This window comes from Onychomys torridus, chromosome 8 (genome assembly GCF_903995425.1).
Source record: "Onychomys torridus chromosome 8, mOncTor1.1, whole genome shotgun sequence".
Taxonomy (NCBI): Eukaryota; Metazoa; Chordata; class Mammalia; order Rodentia; family Cricetidae; genus Onychomys; species Onychomys torridus.
This window is the reverse complement of record NC_050450.1, coordinates 65245128-65263487: the sequence shown is the minus strand read 5'-3', so window position 1 is coordinate 65263487 and position 18360 is coordinate 65245128. Positions and strand designations below refer to the sequence as shown.

The 18360-nt window shown below is 44.5% G+C and overlaps 1 protein-coding gene and 1 pseudogene across 1 annotated transcript in view; both read right to left on the bottom strand.

Annotated features, from left to right (window-relative positions):
* Nucleotides 1-260: 260 nt before the first annotated feature.
* The window catches only part of Blmh (bleomycin hydrolase), a 44075-nt gene continuing 25975 nt past the window's right edge, over nt 261-18360 (bottom strand). Inside the window, exons 11-12 of the mRNA XM_036197195.1 lie at nt 17557-17626; nt 261-1175 (exon numbers count right to left, since the gene is read on the bottom strand). Coding sequence (XP_036053088.1) covers nt 1024-1175; nt 17557-17626 — 222 coding nt within the window. The 3' untranslated portion in view covers nt 261-1023. The remainder of the gene's footprint in view (nt 1176-17556; nt 17627-18360) is intronic.
* On the bottom strand, nt 12687-12838 carry LOC118590555 (annotated as a pseudogene).

The following is an 18360-nucleotide window of genomic DNA, read 5'->3' as shown; positions in this document are numbered from 1 at the left end:
ACACTGGATCTAGGTGGGAAGGAAGCAGGCTAGGTGGCAGGGACACGGGCTCTCAGATTTGGTGCCTGCAGGCCCTTTGCAGAAGCCATGAGAATGATGAAGGTGGGCAGGTGCAGGCTGGGGCATACCGTGCAGAGCAGCTGAAGCGGGGAGCCCTGAGCTCCGCTCCTGGTTCTTCACTCTGAAGAATCTCAACCACCGGCCGCTCCCATTTGCAGCTAAATACACACTTTCAGAGTTTACAGAGCAGACACGCTGGCTCAGTTTCATTTAGCAGAGTGTTTTATTCAAAAGCTTCTCAGCACCATCGAGTTATCAGAAAGAATGAGCATCACTTTCTCTCCCCACCCAACTCCCAAGGCAGAGACAAGTGAAACCTGCCAGTGGGGCGCCCAGTGAGGACAGCTGAGGCCCCGCCAAGGTTTGCTCTAAGCCTCTGTTTAACCTGACCCACAGCAGAGCTGTGCCCCACAGGAAGGAATCATGTCAGCCTGATCAACCTTCCCTTCTCAGGCTAAGTAGAACCACACTAAGCAACCCTGCAAAAGTTGAATTAGTGACTGCCATGGAGGAAGGACAGGGACCCGTGAGGCAGCATGCAGCGCTGAGAGTTCAAATCCTAGCTAACCCTCCCCCAATTTACTCTAGGAACAGGAGCATGGGTCTGTTTGTTCTCCGTACACCTCAGCTGCTCATCTTATTCTCTTATTACAAACACAAAGACCAAGACAGTTAGGACAATTACCTCCAAATCAAATGCTAAGAGATCCTAAGCTGTTAGAGATGAGGAGAGCAGACAGTGTGACCCGATCTTTCCCCCCCTTTTTTTTTTCCTTTATGAATATTTGTTTCAGCATAAAGCATCTTTCCCAAAGAGGTTCCTGGAGGAGACTGGGAACCCAAGAGTCTGCCTGTGTCCTGTGGGAACAGCCACCCATGTAACTTTGGTTTCAGTCCCTGGATCTGTCCTTGGCAGCTACATCCGATCCCATGGGAGGAGGAAAGAGCTGGAGGCAGTACCACTCACTCAGCCAAAGCCCCCATGGGGTCCCATGCTGGCAGGACGATGGGCTCCTGCTCTAACACAGCCAGCACCTCTTCTGGGACATGCTTCCTGTCCACCACCACCTCGTAGACATACTCAGAGAACCACTCATCAGTCATGCACAGGTAACCTGCAGAGGAGAGAGGAGGGACTCATGAGTTCGGAGGGTGGGCAGAGAACAGGGGACCTTCTGCAAAGGTCTTTTACAAAATGTCTTCCAGCTTTAACCTACAACCTCATTTGAATCTCAGTCTTACTAGCAATCCTGTGAAGCAGACAAGACAGACATGGCTGTATCTTTACCAATTATGAAACGGGGCCTCGGAGCAACCGATGTGCCAGTACTAGGGAAGGTTGGTTCAGAGAGCCCTATGGCTCTGCAGGTCCCATGCTGCCCCACACTCAGCTGCCTCACTGATAGTGAGTGCTGACTTGTACAGCAGCAGGTTAGTGGAAAGCATCTTGTTCATATTCAGCCCTGGGAGGACCCATCTCTAGGCAGTAGTGCAAGCACACCAGCTCCATTCTCACCTCACCTCACCCACACTCCCACTATCACTGGCTGTTCTTCCTGTCTCACACACTTCTACAGCAACCAGCAAGCTGCTACAGGCATGCAGGTGGGCCATGTCACTATGCCCAGCAGCCAGCCACTCATTTACAGGTGACACTCAGTGATCACACAGCCCTTACTTTTCTGAAAGAGAATGTGTAGTGCCAGATCACTGAGACAGCAAGTGGCCCACATTACCCAGCAGGGCCCTTCCATGGGGAACTGTATAGAGGTACGTACCCACACTAGCAACCTGCCTCCTTCCATCAGAGAGACTAACCTGAATCTCAGCCTCTACAAGGCCCACACAAGTTCCTCTTCAGGACCATACCTCCAGCAAGCTCATGTGAGCAAATACTCTGCTTAAGCCGCTAGCAGTATGAAGAACAAAATGAAAATGAGACTAATAAAGTGTGTGTTAAAAACAAAGGATGATTATGAGCTAGGGAGGGAATGCAGAGCACAAGCATATGCAAAACATGTCCCTCAACAGGAGCGCTGCATGCACATCAAAGCATCCGCAGGAAAGAACATCCACTCCCCAAGAGGTGAAGCCGGCATCTGCTATGGACACTTAGCTACCTTTCTCCCTCTTTATGTAAACCTGGGTCTGTGGTGTTAATTCCTATGCGGGACCAAGACTAAGGGAGAAGACAAAGATGTTTCTCCCAAGAGGGTCTTCTAAAGTCAAGTGTGGTAGCACACTCTTATAGTAGCAGCATTTGGGAAGTCAAGGCAAGAAGATCAAGATTTCAAAGCCATCTTCATTAGACCTGGGCTTCATTAGACCCTGACTCAAAAACAAAGCAAAGCAAGTAATACACGGGGGAGACATAAAGACAAATGTATGCATGCATGCACACACAGACATACATGCACATACACCCCAAACTCCAAAGGGTTCTCCAGCTAAGCAGTTTCCAAACTTCTTTGACCTCAAGACCTGTTTATACTCTTAAAATAATTAAAGATGGCTGAAGGGATAGCTCAGTGGTTTAGAGTACTTGTTGCTCTTGCAAAGGACCTAGGTCTAATTCCATCCACTCCAGTTCCAAGGGATCCAATGTATATTCTTCTGATCCCCAAGGGCACCAGGCACAGGCATTACACACCCATGCCTACAGGAGAAACTCTCATACATACAAAATTAATAAACAAATCTAAAAAAGAGGTTAGCTTATGTGGGTTATATCTATATACCAATTACTATGTATTATACTAAAAATTAAGTCTTAAACAGTTTTATGGGCTGGGGAGAAGGCTCAGAGGATAGAGTGCTTTCTGTACATAAATATTTGAGTTCAGATCACCAGCACCCACATGGAAAACTAAGCATGACTCCTGAAACCATGACCCTGGTAGGTATGGAGAGAGGTAGATCCCAGGGCCTTGTTGGCCAGCCACAGCAAGTTCCTAGTTCAGTGAGAAACACTGTCTCAAAAAATAAGGGTAGAGATAATAGAGGAAGATGTAGTTCAATCACATGTGCATACCAGCAAGACCACTCCCTCATGAGAAAAACGCTCGCTCTAATGAGCTCAGTGGTGAGCACTTGCCTAATGTGCAATGGCTCTAGGTTCCATTCCCTAGCATCACAGAGGCATGTGCACACATGTGGGTGCTCAACCAAGCCTTGTCAAGGGCTGCTCCCCTGGTAAGCACCCTCTTGATGCGGGGCTGCTTCTTCCAATGGTGGGTGAGGAGAGAGCACAGAGCTGCTTCTGATCTGCCCTGATTCCACACTCGGGCTTCTGGCTCTGCTCTGTGGGTACTCAGGCCCTTACCATTACCTGTATTAGTGTACCCAAACCCACTCCTGCCACATTTAAAGTATGTACTCCTGAGAAACTCAGCATTTGCCTTGTCAAAGAGATGCACTGGCTAATGCCTGGAATCCTAGCATATAACAGGCTGAAGCAGGAGGAATACTGTAAGTTTGAGGCCAGCCTAGGCTATAAATCGAGACCATCTCAAAAGCTTCCCAGCACCATCTGAGACATTAGCCATCATCCCCTCACCACAGTGCAGGCTGAACATGTCCTAGACCAGCTCTGGGCAGCCAAGCAGGTAAAGGGCGGAGGCAGACTCCTGTAATGAAGTTCTGTGTCCTAACAATACTATCAGCACACCATCAAATGAGTCTTCAGAGACTGCCCAGAGAGAATGGACAGAGAGTACATCTGCACTATCTTGTTCCAAAAGCAGATCAGATTAAGTCCTCACAAATTAAATCCCCTATCAATTGTAGCCCACCCTTTCCATGTCCCTGCCAAGAGGCCCTGCCTTGATTAGCCTCTCTCTGCAGGATATGAGTTCTTCGGAGACCCACACACCCTCACAGTGTGAAAGCTGCCAAGTAATTGCACCCTGGGAAGATAACAGACGTGGCCGCTCCAACTGTTGACACTGCATGTCTTAGAGTTTTATCAAAAAGATGAGGACCAGTGAGGCTGAAACCTGAAGTACCTAGAGTCTGGAGCCCTAGGGTGCTGTGGTGCACTCGATCACAGCAGATTGTGTGCGGGCTCTGAACTGAACTCAACTCCCAGCCCAAGAGAGAATAGCAAATTGGGATCCCAAAGTTAACATTTAGGAAGACAGACAATGCAATGTATAATGAAGTCAATTTTCAAGAGATACAATTTCACTTAAGCATTAAGCTTATTTACATTCTTTGAGCAAATAAAATAAAATAAACAAGCAATTTCTAAGCAGTTGGCAACGCCTCAGAGCTTCGTATGGGAAGGGCAGGCAGGGTCTGGAATAAAGCTGCAGAGCCAGGTACTGAGACTCACTCATGGAAGAGTCCCAGATGGCTGCTTTACAGACAGGAGCGCTTACCTGAGTTTCTGACCCTCTGCCAGGGGTCTGAGATTTAAACCTTGCAGACTATATTAAAACAACAAAACATTACCATTTTTTTTTAAGCTAATACATAGTTTTAATTATTTATTTTATTTCTAATTATATGTATATAGGAGGGTATATACACACAGTGCAGGCCCATGGAGCCAGAAGAGGAAGGTTGGAGCTCCTGGAGCTAGGGTTACAGGTGGCTGGGGGTGTCTGTCTGAAGTGGGTGCTGAGGACTGAGCCCAGGTCCTTGGGAAAGAAGCCTGTGCTCCTAACTGCTGAGCCAGCTCCAGCTCCAATATTGCCATTTATGAATTAGAAATATTTCCTAGTTTTTTGTCATTTTTGTTCTATATACTTTACCTTACTGACAATCTGTAGTTAATTATTATTTTGCCATTAAAAGGGGTGAGGGCTGGAGAGATGGCTCAGCAGTTAAGAGCACCAACTGCTCTTCCAGAGGTCCTGAGTTCAATTCCCAGCACCCACATGGTGGCTCACAATCATCTGTAATGAGATCTGTTGTCTTCTTCTGACATGAAGGTGTATATGCAGATAGAGCACCATATACATGAAATAAATAAATCTTAAAAACAAACAAGTATGGTAAAAAACCCAAGTCATTAAGCTAGGTGTGGTGGTGTACACCTGTAACCCCAGCACAGAGAGGACCAGACAGGAAGCCCACACACTTGAGGCTGGCCTCAATGAGCCTCTGTGTATAATAAACAGTGAGACAGCTCTGGTGAGTGTGTCCAACTGCACTGAACTAAGGATGCCAATTTGTCACCTAACTCAGGGGTGCAGCAAGGCTCCCAGAAAGGAAACCAAAAGCTGCCTGTCTCGAGTTCCAAACTGTCTAAGACAGAGTGAGAGACACCATACAGAACGCTAGCCAGCCACTGCGATGATACCTCAAAGAACACACGGCAGCTTGGAAAAGTAAGAGTACAGCACACCTACACGGACATCCTCCGTCATTTCTATGCTACAAATGGAGGGTTCCACACACAGTGCATCACTGTGCACACACAGTCCAACACATAACGGTAACCAAACAGCATGTCACACCATGAGGTAATCTATGTTCTCTCCCAGATATATGAAATGATCTACGATTTTTTTTGGCTATTAAAAGTTACTCAGGGGCTGGAGAGATGGTTCAGTGGTAAAAGAGCACCAGCTGCTCTTCCAGAGGTCCTGAGTTCGATTCCCAGCAACCACATGGTGGCTCACAGCCACCTGTAATGAGATCTGGTGCCCTCTTCTGGCCTGCAAGGACACATGCAGACAGAATACTGTATGTATAATAATTAATTAATTGATTTAAAAAGTTACTCAAATGATTCAAGTTTACTATAAGAAAATATTTTTAGAAACACACTAAGAAGAGGAAGAAGAGGTAATTTCAAAGCTATCTACACCACTAGAGAAACCTGTTAAATTTATGTTGCAGGTTCAGAAGTCTCTACCTGCAGAGTGCATCCTAAGGGATGAGGTGCAACAGCGTAGTTACAAAGCACTGCACACTGCTTTTCCAGTTCCTCTCCCTTCTAAGTGTCAGGGCTGTGTGTTCATGCTCAGTAATAACACTAGTAACACTAACAATACTTCTGGAACCTGTACCTATATTCTCAACCTCCACGTGTCCTTCCTGGAGCTTGGATAGCTAACTGCCAACTTTCTTTGGGGCTGTCTGGGCCGTTTTTAAGTCTTCATGTATCTGATGGCTCTCAAGATGGCTTAGTGGGTAAAGGCACTTAGTGCCAAGCTCAGTGACCTGAGTGTGATGCCTGGAACTCACATGGAAGGAGAGAACGGAATCCTCCAAGGTGCCCTCTGCCTTCCACATGCTGGCTGTGCATATGTGCACACACACAAACACGTGTGTGGAGAAATTAAAGGAAAAGCAGGAGAGGCTGGAGAGATGCTCAACAGTTAAGAGCCTTCGCGGCTTCTCCAGAGGACCTGAACCCAATTCTCAGAACCCATGCTGGATGGCTCATAACTGTCTGTAACAAGCTCCAGGGGATCCAATACCCACCCTCTTCTAGCCTCCAAAGGTACCTGTACTATGCACACATACACACAGAAAGACACACATTAAAAAAAAAAAAAAATCAAAAACCTCTTAACAAAGAGAGAGGCAATAAATTACTTGAGCTCTGTCTTGCCCTCATAATGAATTAATGTTTTATAAAGAGGCAGAGGGAGGTAACCAAATAACCACTTGCACTATGACTGTCTCTGGACAGTGACCTAAGAAGCTTCTTCTCTCTCCAGACTAGACACAGATGTCTGGCTGGGCTGAGGACATATTCATGGTCATGAACCTTTGCTGATAACAGATGAGATATCCGTAGAGCCGGATATTACGGATGGCCTTTCTCAGACACAAAGGCTGGAGAAGGCAAGGTGGTCCTGCTCAAGGCCCAGGAAAAGTGAGGCATGGTAAAACCGCACACAGAAAGAAGGGCTGCTTGGCTATCTTTGAAAGTGTCTAAACTACATTTATTTGAAAGTGCAAACATGCCATGAGGTAGGAGTCAGAGGACAACGTGCGGGAGACTGCGTGGATCTCAGGAATCAATCTCACAGTATAAAGTTTGGCAGCAAGGTCCTTTACCCAATTTCACTGGCCCCATTTATACTTTTCCCTCTTTTTTTTTTGAGACAGTCTTACCTGTCCTTGGCTGTCCTGGATCTCACTCTGTAGACCAGGCTGGCCTCAAACTCACAGAGGTCCTCCTGTCTCTGGCTCCTGAGTGGTGGGACTGAAGGTGTGCGCCACCATACCTGGCTTCCACTCAATAAGCAAAAGTGCACCCACCCTGAGGAAGTGCCCTTCCCTAAGTGGCCCAGAGACAGCTGCTTACCTCAGGGCTCGAGGCTCCTCTCCCTGGACCTTGAGCAAGCCTGGACTACATGTAACTGGGTCAGGCCAGGGTCTGATTTCACAGGTAAATTTTCTCTGTCCCTCAAACATCACTCCTTGTTCTAGGGTAAGTCTCCTGGATGGCAGGCCACATACTGCTTGGTCACGCACCTCTGATTTATCCAAAGCATGTTCCAAATGCCAAGAACTGCTGTCTGAGCTACCAACTCCTAGCTAGCCTCTCCATAGCCCTGGCAAGAAGCTCTACCCTCCATAAAGCTGCTTCCTTCTGGAGGACTCCTAAGAGGCCCACAGTTCACTCTCCCTCCTCACCACTCTGTTACCCTGTACTGATTCCTATGTTTGTTACACACACACATACATACACACACATACACACACACACACACACACACACACACACACACACACACACACAAGAGAGGGGGGGGGAAGAAGGGAGGGAGGGAGGGAGGGAGGGAGGGAGGGAGGGAGAGGGACTTACAGCCTCAACCATGGCAGCTTCAACACCCTGGCCCCCACTGTACTAGACCAGAAGACACAATGCTGACATGCTGGTTTGGCATACAGGACAGTGTTAGCATCCCAGTCTCCTAAAGTTTCCAAACCACCTGTGAATCTAAGCCAGAGCATCTCCCCTTTGCTCTGACTGCTCTGCCACCCCTGACTATGGCCCTCAGTCTCCAGACACCAACGCCCTGGCTGCCGAGGTAGCCTTTCCACCCTCACCTTCTCAGCCACCTCAGCCTGCCTTCCCACATCTGCCCACTGAGGTGCCATGTCCAGCCCTTCCTCTCTCCAGTCGCCTGCCTCTTGGAGAAACCCCCTTCTTCGCTTTTCTCGGTCTATTTGCCCCGTATCTCACAGTCTGAGGAGCACACCATGAATGCCACTTCTATCACATCACAGCCCTCTTCAAACCCTGTTTGCATGTCCCAGGAGATTAAGTATGAATTCCTCTGAGGGTTGGGGACATTCACTCCATCACGGTCTATGCACGGGTCTCTGCATCCCGTTGATAAATGGGAGTTGATGCCACTGCTAATGGCTTCCCCTCAGCACCGGGTTTACCCATCTCCACTGCCTTTTCTCACGAAACCAGGCTCACATTGGAGCTGTGACGTAGTAGCAGTCATGCTGAGATCTGTATTCTCAAAGCTCTGAGGCCAAAACCATGGCCAAGTTAGACAGTCCTTTCCAAACGAGAAAGTGAGTGAGCCAATGCTCCTGCACCCGCCAGTCTAGAGCATTAACTGCAGCAGCCAAGGCAGAGGCGCGCTTCCTTTGCACTTTACATACCAGTTACACACCAGCTTTGTAGATGAAAGTCACACTCAGGCTCAACACCACCACACCACATGCACAGCCAACGGATGGTGAGACACCTAGAGGCGTCTACACAGCCTCGCTCCAGATTCTGTGCTAAACCTTCATCCTTAAAACAGCACAAACATACTTTAGGGCAAAGTAGATTCTTTTACAGGAACCTGCACAAATATACACATAACATTTTGTTAAGTACAAGAGGAATTCTCTCAGAAGCTGACGCCTACTTACAGGATTGAAGCCTTGGGCCTGTGGTGTGTCCCTGTGTGCACAATGGTAGCTGTCTCGAGTTCTCCAGGTCAATAACGAAGCGCCATGACCCGACAGCCTGTGCGTCCTCTACTCCACTCACATGAACTAGTTTTTAGCCCAAGTCATTCAGGCATTTAGTTAATAAAAACAAGCAATGAAAAGTCCTTCTCAAAGAACTGAACTCCCCAGATGTGATGGGTGGCAGCTAAATCAACCAGTCATGGAGAAACATGAAACACTCTGCCATAAGTAACAAACTTGACCAATCCCAGGAGATCAAGGACCTCTGCCTTTAGCTCATAAAATTACTCTCCAAAAGTGAACCTTATACACATCAGCAAATACCAGTTGTTCTCTGAGAGTCATCTATGACTAAGGAATCCATGAGACCTGAATCCTAGCTCAGCCCCAATCCTGTGCAACCTGTACACATCCAATCTCTCAATAAGCTTCAACTGCTTCACACACAACACAGGTGCAACCACACACTCACTCCTCCCTCGACACCATGCTGTGGAATGAACATACACACATAAGCAAACCGAATTTTGTAAGGCAAGGTGCCATCCAGGGGTCTCTCTTGGGCACCTCTGACAGAAACGGAGTTTGAGTAACTGTCCTGTACAGTCTGAACAAAGCTTTACTCCTCATTTCCTTTGACAGCTGCAGAGATGCCGTAGCACCCTACAAGAAGGGCAATCAGCTGTGCTGCTGGGTGGGCTGCATACCTGCTTCCACAGTAAAAACCACAGGAAAGCACTGAATTTTGTACTCAACTTTGAATATACTGCTTTCAAAATTCTGTGCTATCTGGCTAATAAGACACTCTGATCATGATGTTGGATATACTAAAGGATTAATATAAATTAGCAAGTAAGTTTCTTTCTGATTAATACCCAACATGCTGAAGTTTCTCTAACTGGAAAACACAGGGTTCCTTTTTAGGAGGAAGTCTAGATATTTTACTAAAATGAAATCAGGAACAGGCAGATTTATTTGTAAGATAAAAAATGTGGGTTAAATATTTTTAAAAGCTCGTGTACTTAAAAGATGCAAAACAATTGTATCTTGGCTCAAAATGAAAATTAAGAGATTTTGTTTTGTTTTGTTTTGTTTTTCAGGACAGGGTTCTTTGCGTAACTTTGGCTGTCCTAGAACTATCTTTATAGACCAGGCTGGCCTCGAACTTATAGAAATCCACCTATTTCTGTTCCCTGAGTGCTGGGATTAAAAGGTGTGAGCCAGATTTTCATCCAATGAAGAGAATTTGCAGTACTGGAAATACCATCTGCTCTCAAGGGTTATATTATTCTTTTACTTTTTCATGTAATCTTAGCACTCAGAAGGCTAAGACAGGAGGATTGCTGAGAGTTCAAAGTCAGCCTGGGCTACAGTGTGGGTTGCTGCCTCAAGACAGACAGATAGACAGACAGACAGACAGACACACAGACACACACACACACACACACACACACACACGAAAGCAGACTGAATCAGCACTAAGAATTATGTTATATGACACCCTGTCTCAAAACCACAAAGAATAGTCTTATGTCCCCTCAGCCACTGTTTCTGGTCACCAAAGATCAATCACTGTCTGGCTGGAGAGATGGCTCAGAGGTTAAGAGCACTGACTGCTCTTCCAGAGGTCCCAAGTTCAATTCCCAGTACCCACATGGTGGCTCACAACCATCTATAATGAGATCTGGTGCTCTCTTCTGGCCTGCAGGTGTACATGCAAATAGAACACTGTAAACATAATAAATAAATACATCTTTAAAAAAATAAAAGATCGATCACTGTCTTAGTTACTTTTCGATTGCTGTGATAAGAGACTATGTCCAATGTAAGTTACAGAAGAGTTTATCTGGGGCTTGTGGTTTCAGGTTAGAATTCATGACCATCATGGTAGGGAACATGGCAGCAGGCGAGCAAGGTGCTAAAGCCGTAGCTGAGAACTCCAGCTTGAGACAACAAGCTCAAGGCAGAGAGAGAGAGAGAGAGAGAGAGAACTGGGAATGGTCTGAATGACCAAGCATTCAAGCATAAGTGCCATAATCATGCACTGTCTTGTGACTGGGCCAGATGTTTCCAAAACAGAAATTCAGAGAAAGCACAGCTTGGCAGTCAGGAAAACCAGCTCTGCTGTCATGTCAGGCTGGGTTCTGATTTTGGCTCCGTCACAGACCACTAAGGGCCTGCAGTCATTCTGGCTTAAAAACTACGCTCTCTCAGATAAATTTCTGACTAAGGATGAGAGGAACTAGCGGCGATTTCCTCTATTATTTTGGGGGAAGGGCTGATACTGGGTCTCATATGACACAGGATGGCCTTGAACTCCTAATCTTCCTTCTTTCACCTCCCAAGTGCTAGGGTTACAGTATAGGCCACTTCCCTCAGCACTATTTCCTCGAACTTAAACTTCTAAACAGCTTATAAACTATTTTATCAGATCACCTTTTTAAAATAAGGTGGCAAATCCCACAGTCTTTTTCCTTATCTCACTATGAGATCCACTTCTGATACGAGGATCAAATGAGGCGAGCATTTCAAGCAAGGGAAGAAAGCACCTGTGTGGGATGCCTGCTTGACATGAGTCATTCCATGTATTCTCTGTAGCACAGCAAGTCTGTGAACACTGAACACTCACACTCACCAGCATCAAGTAGCCCAGCTGGTACAGCAAGGCAAGACCCAAATCTTCCTTCTGTCTCTTTTGGTCAGAAGGAGCCTCTGCCCAGTCTGTGAAATACATTATCTGATTTACTCTGCAGTCTCTGGGTGGGAAATGCCAGGAACATGACCAGTGGAGAAGACTGAAGCCAGACCAGGGCAGAGAGCAAGGACAGTCTGCCTACGTATCTTTGCTTGTTTACCTCTAGCTTACCAAAGCCACTTTTCAGAATCATGGATCTTAACAGACAAAAATCCCATAGACAACAGTAACAAACTGTTAACAGTGTCTACAGAAACAAGACTCCAGGGTCCCACTTCACACAAATTACAAGGCCTGGCTCCCCAGGGCCCACCAATGCTCACCAGGATGACAGGAGGACCCTGCTGGAGTAAACATACATTGTCAGCAGAATAAACACTGGTGCTCTCCAAAGGCCAGGCCAACTGTGCCAATAAAATCAGATCATGTTTTCCTTCCTTCTTGGTAAGTCAAAAAGGACATTACCAAGAAACACATATGAGTTATTTATTCTGGCTTTGAATGAACTATTACTTGCCCATCCCCAGTTCAATCTCTTATCTTTGAGGCTCTACAATCTCAGGCATTTTAGCTATTTGAGAACAACAACCAAAACAGTATTTAGCCTTCGCTAAACAGCGAAGATTCCAGAGGGTGTGAGCATGAAGACCCTGGTTCTCTCAACATAACAGAGGCTATGGGACTGAGAGGTTAAACCTGCACTGCACAGGGCACAAGGGTCCAACCGAAGGGAAAACTAGCAAAGGGCCAGAATCCTCTGGCTTCAGAGTAGTAACCACACAAAACAGAACACTCTCCTAGCTTTAGGAGAGTCCACCCTTTCTTATACCTAAAACCCAGTGACATCACAGAATGAAAATGCTAAAAAAGCAAGCTGTAACTTTAGGCCCTCTCTTGGATGAAACCCCATTTACAAAGATGAGACAGGAGCCAGAGACGTTCACCTGAAGCAAGTGAAAATGACTTGAACCCAGTATTTTAGGTTTGCTACAAGTAATCCAATCCTTTTAAATATAAGCATCCCTTTCTTTTTTAAAAAATTAAAATGGGAGATGCATGAACACAGTCCCAACTGCTACAGATTATGCACATGAGTTTTCTGCATTTGGGGAAATTACAGGGATCAACACTGGAGTACAAAGGATGAGCCTCGCTCTGGGAAACCATCTTTGTGCATCTCCCCTGCCAATAACATAAGTGTTCATTTGTTGTGGGATATTTGTACAATGGGTGAAAATGTATTGCTGTGATTGGCCTAATAAAAAGCTGAACAGTCAGTAGCTAGGCAGGAGGTATAGGTGGGATTTCTGGGGAGAAAAATGAAGAGGAGGAGGAATCTAGGCATGTGCAAGACACGGGGAGGTAACAGGAGGTGCAAAATTGAAGAGAGGTAATGTGACTTGATAGGATATAGATTTATATAAATGGGTTAATTTAAGTTATAACAGCTAGTGGCATAAGCCTAAGGTAATGACCAAGCTTTCGTCTCCATATCGTTATTTGGGAGCTGGCTGGCAGTATAAAGACATGCTACATCCATTTCTTAACTATCACTGACTTACAGATTTAACAGAGTCACCTTCACTTTTTGCTAGCTTTGTTAAGGCTTAAAGCCTCTACTCAACACTTAAAGCCAATTGTATTTGTAGTAACATGAAATTTACCCAATAAGAAAACATACTTTTTAAAGCACTGCATTGTAATTCATAACAGCGAACTTAAAACTTACAGAATCATAGAAGAGGGACATGTGATTATCAAATACTGACAGAAGTGTACTAGCAGGGCTTGTATTTGTTTATATAAACACAGAGCTGCCGGACTTCACACAGTCTCCAGAGACGGTTAACCAAAATCTACCAGTGATCATTTTCACAAGGAGAAGGAAGAGAGTTGGAAGGACAGTTAACAGTCTTCAGATGCTGGCCATCATAGACAGACTGGGCTATGCTGCTCAGTTAGACACTGAAGTTCTGTCAACCTCAAGCCAAGTTCCTCGGCTAATCTCAGGCAGTCTCCAAATATGAGCAAGAGAAGCACCATCAGGTCATCTCCAACCTCCTCACCTCCTTCAGCTTCCAGCCTTGGACATAAGCATTCCAAAGAACACAGTTGGAAAGTCACTATTCTACACAAACAGTGCCCCAGCAAGGAAGGCTGAGATCAACCCTCCCTTCTTCTGAGCTGCTTGGTTCCTGTTGGATGAGATGTGTGCTTAAGCTTGGTTCTAAGTGTCTATCTTGTATCTCTGGTTTACACACTCACACCTTTCATTCTTATAACTAGTCTAATAGGCTATGTGGTTAATGTTTTCTAAAAGTTGTGGTTCCAATTCAATTATAAACCAAGCTGACTTTGGAGATAAAATTGGCTCACTCCTTCTCTAAAACCAAGCATATTGCTAAAAGAAAAGGTTGAGAGATTCTTTAGTCCCATATCAGAAGAGCCCTCTGGTGTGGGACAACAGGAAACCAATAAAAAGGGATCATTGTCTTCAAGATTCTAATTCTCCCCATGCTTACTCTTGATTTCTCGGAATTCTTTCTTACATGTCATGTCATCTTTAAATCCAAACTTTCCATTTTTATTTAAAAAGTAAGTTTTTCCAATAGCAATCTCTAAAGTCTCCAGAAGGAAGATGGGGCCCCAACAACAACTCTACCCAATCCAGAATGATGTCATGGTAATCATCATCATACTACACTTCTTGCCAGAATTTTAGACAATCTTACGCATTACTCTGAGACTTGCTGCGGAATCTACAGTTAGTCTAACTGGGATTTAACTATCTGAGCTTTCTTACAGTATCCAACAGAGATACCATCACCCCCTAAAGAGCAGGAAGCAATTCTTAGAAAATGATGCCCCTTATCCCTAAGGTTTCATATTTCTCAGGGTTATGGATGATGGTTCTAGGGTTGGGGGTGGAAGAAAATATTAGACTCAGCATTCTCTTTAAGAAAAGAAAAAGTGTCTCAAAAAAAGGGAAAAAGAAGAAATGGAATGGATAGGTATAAGATATTATGGTAGATTATTGTATATACTAGTAAACAAATTCAGTAAAATAGATAATTCGCACTACAATTTGCACTGTTATGGATTCTTATATGTGATACAAAAGTAAACTATTTTTAAATTCCTGTTTAAGATAATTTGTATATTGATACAAATACAGAACTATATTTGTTATAATGTACATATATTTCTACTCTTATTTAAAATATTTGTATATTGATACAAATATAAATTTATATGTTATACTGTATGTATGTTCTACTTGTTTAAGGTATTCTATATATTGATATATAAGATTATTGTCATATTGCTTATTGCGCTATACATTCCTACCTCTATTATAAATATCTTGTGTATTGTCACAATTTTGAAGTCATTGTCCTTTACCGTACATTTGCTTATAGACTGTTTACCTTGTTTACATGAAGCCTTAGTCCTTAGGTTGTTTAGGTAGATAAGACTTATAGATTTATAGTCACCTATGCTTGTCATCTCTATAGTTACGTTAGTTAGGTTATCCAGATTTATAGATACATAGGTCAGATGGACAGGTAATCTTCAAACACTTCATAAACCTAGAGAATATGGCATTTAAATAACTTAGAATTCTGTTGAAGTGAGACACAATTGCTCCTGACAGTACCAATTTGATCCCAAGAGAATGTTGGGCTTCTAAGACATTTCCATTGGAAGTTTGTCTTCTTGGTACAAAATGGCCTACTGGGCAAAGAACTGCCCTTGCCTCAACTGCTGACAATATGAGTGCTGTCCTTCTGGACAAGTGGGATACAAAGAAAAGTGACTTCTGAACTCTACCAAGACAGGGTTAAGATGGTCTTTCAGAATTCCTGCATCTGAAAATGGTCTGTCAGATACTCTAGGCCTGTAGCCAATTTGAATGCACCAACAATGCTGAGAAACATTAGGTGACTGTCCAGGCTGCCAGCTGTCTCTGTCTACTCTTGCAAGATTCCCAAAAGTTGCTTGCATCCATCTTCCATTTCTCAGGTACCATTATATTCCTTCTCAGGTCTTTGATGGGATTAAAGACTAGCAGTTATAGTTACAACTTAGTATATATATAATATCTTAGATAGAACATATTAAGTATTAGATTTAGGTTATTTAGGACACCTTTTGGGATGATCTTTGTAACATGCCATTTACTTACTCTCTAGACTTCTCTGGATTTTAGTATGTGTTTCTTGCTTGATATTGTTCGCATTGATTGTAGTTCCATCTTATCGAGGTCATTATCCCTCATTACTCCTGGACAATATTTGATAACCATTTCTTTGTACATAGTCTTGTATTAGGTTAGAACCTTCTTATTTAGACAAAAGGAGGAGATGTAGTGGGTAGCCATTCCAGCTTTGATCTGGAAGTTCTAAGCCCCATTGAGGCTTCGGTAACGGTCACGCCTACAAGGCAAGGCCGAGAGAGAACCCTGGATGCTGGAGGTAGACTGAGCAGAGTTCTCTAGAGAATACCGCCAGACTGTGCCACACCTTTCCCAGACCCTTCAACCTACCTATCTCTCTACTTGTAAGTTACCCCACAAAATAAACCTCCCTTTTAACTACATGGAGTGACCTTAATAATTTCACCAATAGTTTTCTCTAAAAGTACGGAAGACAGACGACAAGAAAGAGCTGGCCACAAAATACCACCAATCCACACATGCATGTGGTCCTATCGCATGTGACTACAGCTAGCTACTGCCTTTGTTTATGACATTGGGGACTGACCTAAGGAGGGAGGGCCTTGTGCATAGGTGAGCACTCTCCTACTGAGCTATATCCCCAGGCCACTTGGGGGACTCTGCTTTGAAAAAGGGCCTCACTGAGTTGCCCAGACTGGCTGAGCTCTCCCACTCCTGCTTCTCAGCTCAGCTGACTGCTACTGCACCTGGCTTCCCCTTCTTTCCCCCTCCTTCACCCTCCCTGCTCTGTCCATACTGAGGACTCACTAGGTAGGGTCTTGTGCCCATTAAGCAGGCATTCTACCACTGAGCTATATTCCCAGCCCCCATTTTCACCTTGAAACTCTAAAATTTAAAGCATAAAAACAGCCTTTAAAAAGCTTTTATATATCAACAAAACAATCTCCTGGTTTCCAAGAACATTCCCAACTATTTTTTTAATAGTTTCTTTATTTTTATTTCATGTGCATTGATTGGTGTTTTGTCTGTGTGTATGTCTGTGTGAGGATCCCCTGACAGTTGTGAGCTGCCATATGGGTGCTGGGAATTGAATCTGGGTCCTTTCGAAGAGCAAGCAGTCAGTGCTCTTAACCGCTAAGCCATCTCTCCAGCCCACATTCCCAATTATTAATCAGTGGTCAGTTAGAGATCTTTTCTTTCAGTTATCCATATTTAACATTTTCCTACAACTTGTATGTACCTACTTATTTTGTTTAGCCTTGCCACTGTAACTTATTCTACCAGGGCTTGGGACTGCAGAATAAAAAAGTTTTAAATGGTAACTTTAGGCTTCATAACTTAAGAGAATCCTAAGAGATCCCTACAGAAAGTTTCTTTTTGCCAATTCCATTCTTCCCCTTGGAAGGCTTCTTTCTCTAATATGCTGGTACAGAGACAAAAATGTATAAAATGACACACACCAAGGACACTGCAGAGGGCTCACTACCTTCCATTTGACCAAGATGTTCTGTTACAGTCCTGCAGAGTCAGTGGGGTTTGGAACAAACAACAACACATGTTGGTCTTGGTACATGTAGGCCATGGGAACCTCAAGGCAAACAAGAACCTGCTATTCTCCTGTACAACAGCTGAGCTAGAGGGATGAGTACTGACAAACCCCTACACTGGGACAGCTTTCCACCTGGAGAGGCAGAGTGCAGCAGACCCCAGGTTTGCTGAGTCCATGGTTGAACCTTACCTTTGTGGCCATGGTCTTCACCCCAGGAATTCTCTACTCTCCATTTCAGAAATGCACCATCCTGATCATCCTGCCAGAAAGTGAACAACAGTGGACAGTGTGAAATGAGATTCTCTTAGTTGGCGTCATGTCACTTTAGGTCATCTCAGGCTGCAGAGGCAGGGCCTTATGTCACCAAGAGGACACTCCAATATTAGTGGAATTTTAATCTCTTGGGGGTAAAAATAAAATAAAATAAGAAACACTACCTCCTTTATTGTTTCAAAGACCTATAAATTATTTATGTGTGTGTGCATGTGCGCGGGTACACACATATGTGTGGGTGCTTTTGGAGGCGAGCAGGTGTGAGACCCTTTGGAGCTGGAGTGACAGGCAGCTAGTTAGTTTCTGAGCCCCCAACCATGGGTGCTGGGACACAAAATCTCATCCTCTAAAGAGCAATAATCTCTCTTAACTACTGAGCCATCCCCTCCCCGATACCGCCTCCTTTATTTTCTATTCTATACAGAAAAGAAAAGGCACATGGAGCCAGTTGGAGGGCTCAGTGGGTAAAGTACCTGATACACAGCCTGACTTCTTTGGCTCTCTGGAGCCAAGCAAAGGCGGAATGAGAGAAGCAACCCCTCAAAGCCCAAAGCTGTCCCCGAACTCCTGCTTTCACTGACATTCTTTGAAAGGCAGCCCACTGCATTCATTTTAGGAAAGATTCTAAGACCTGATCAAAGTTTTTTAAAAAGCAAAACAAAACTATGCTACCCAGTTTTCTATTTAAGGAAACTAAGTCATGATACCCTCCCAGTGTGT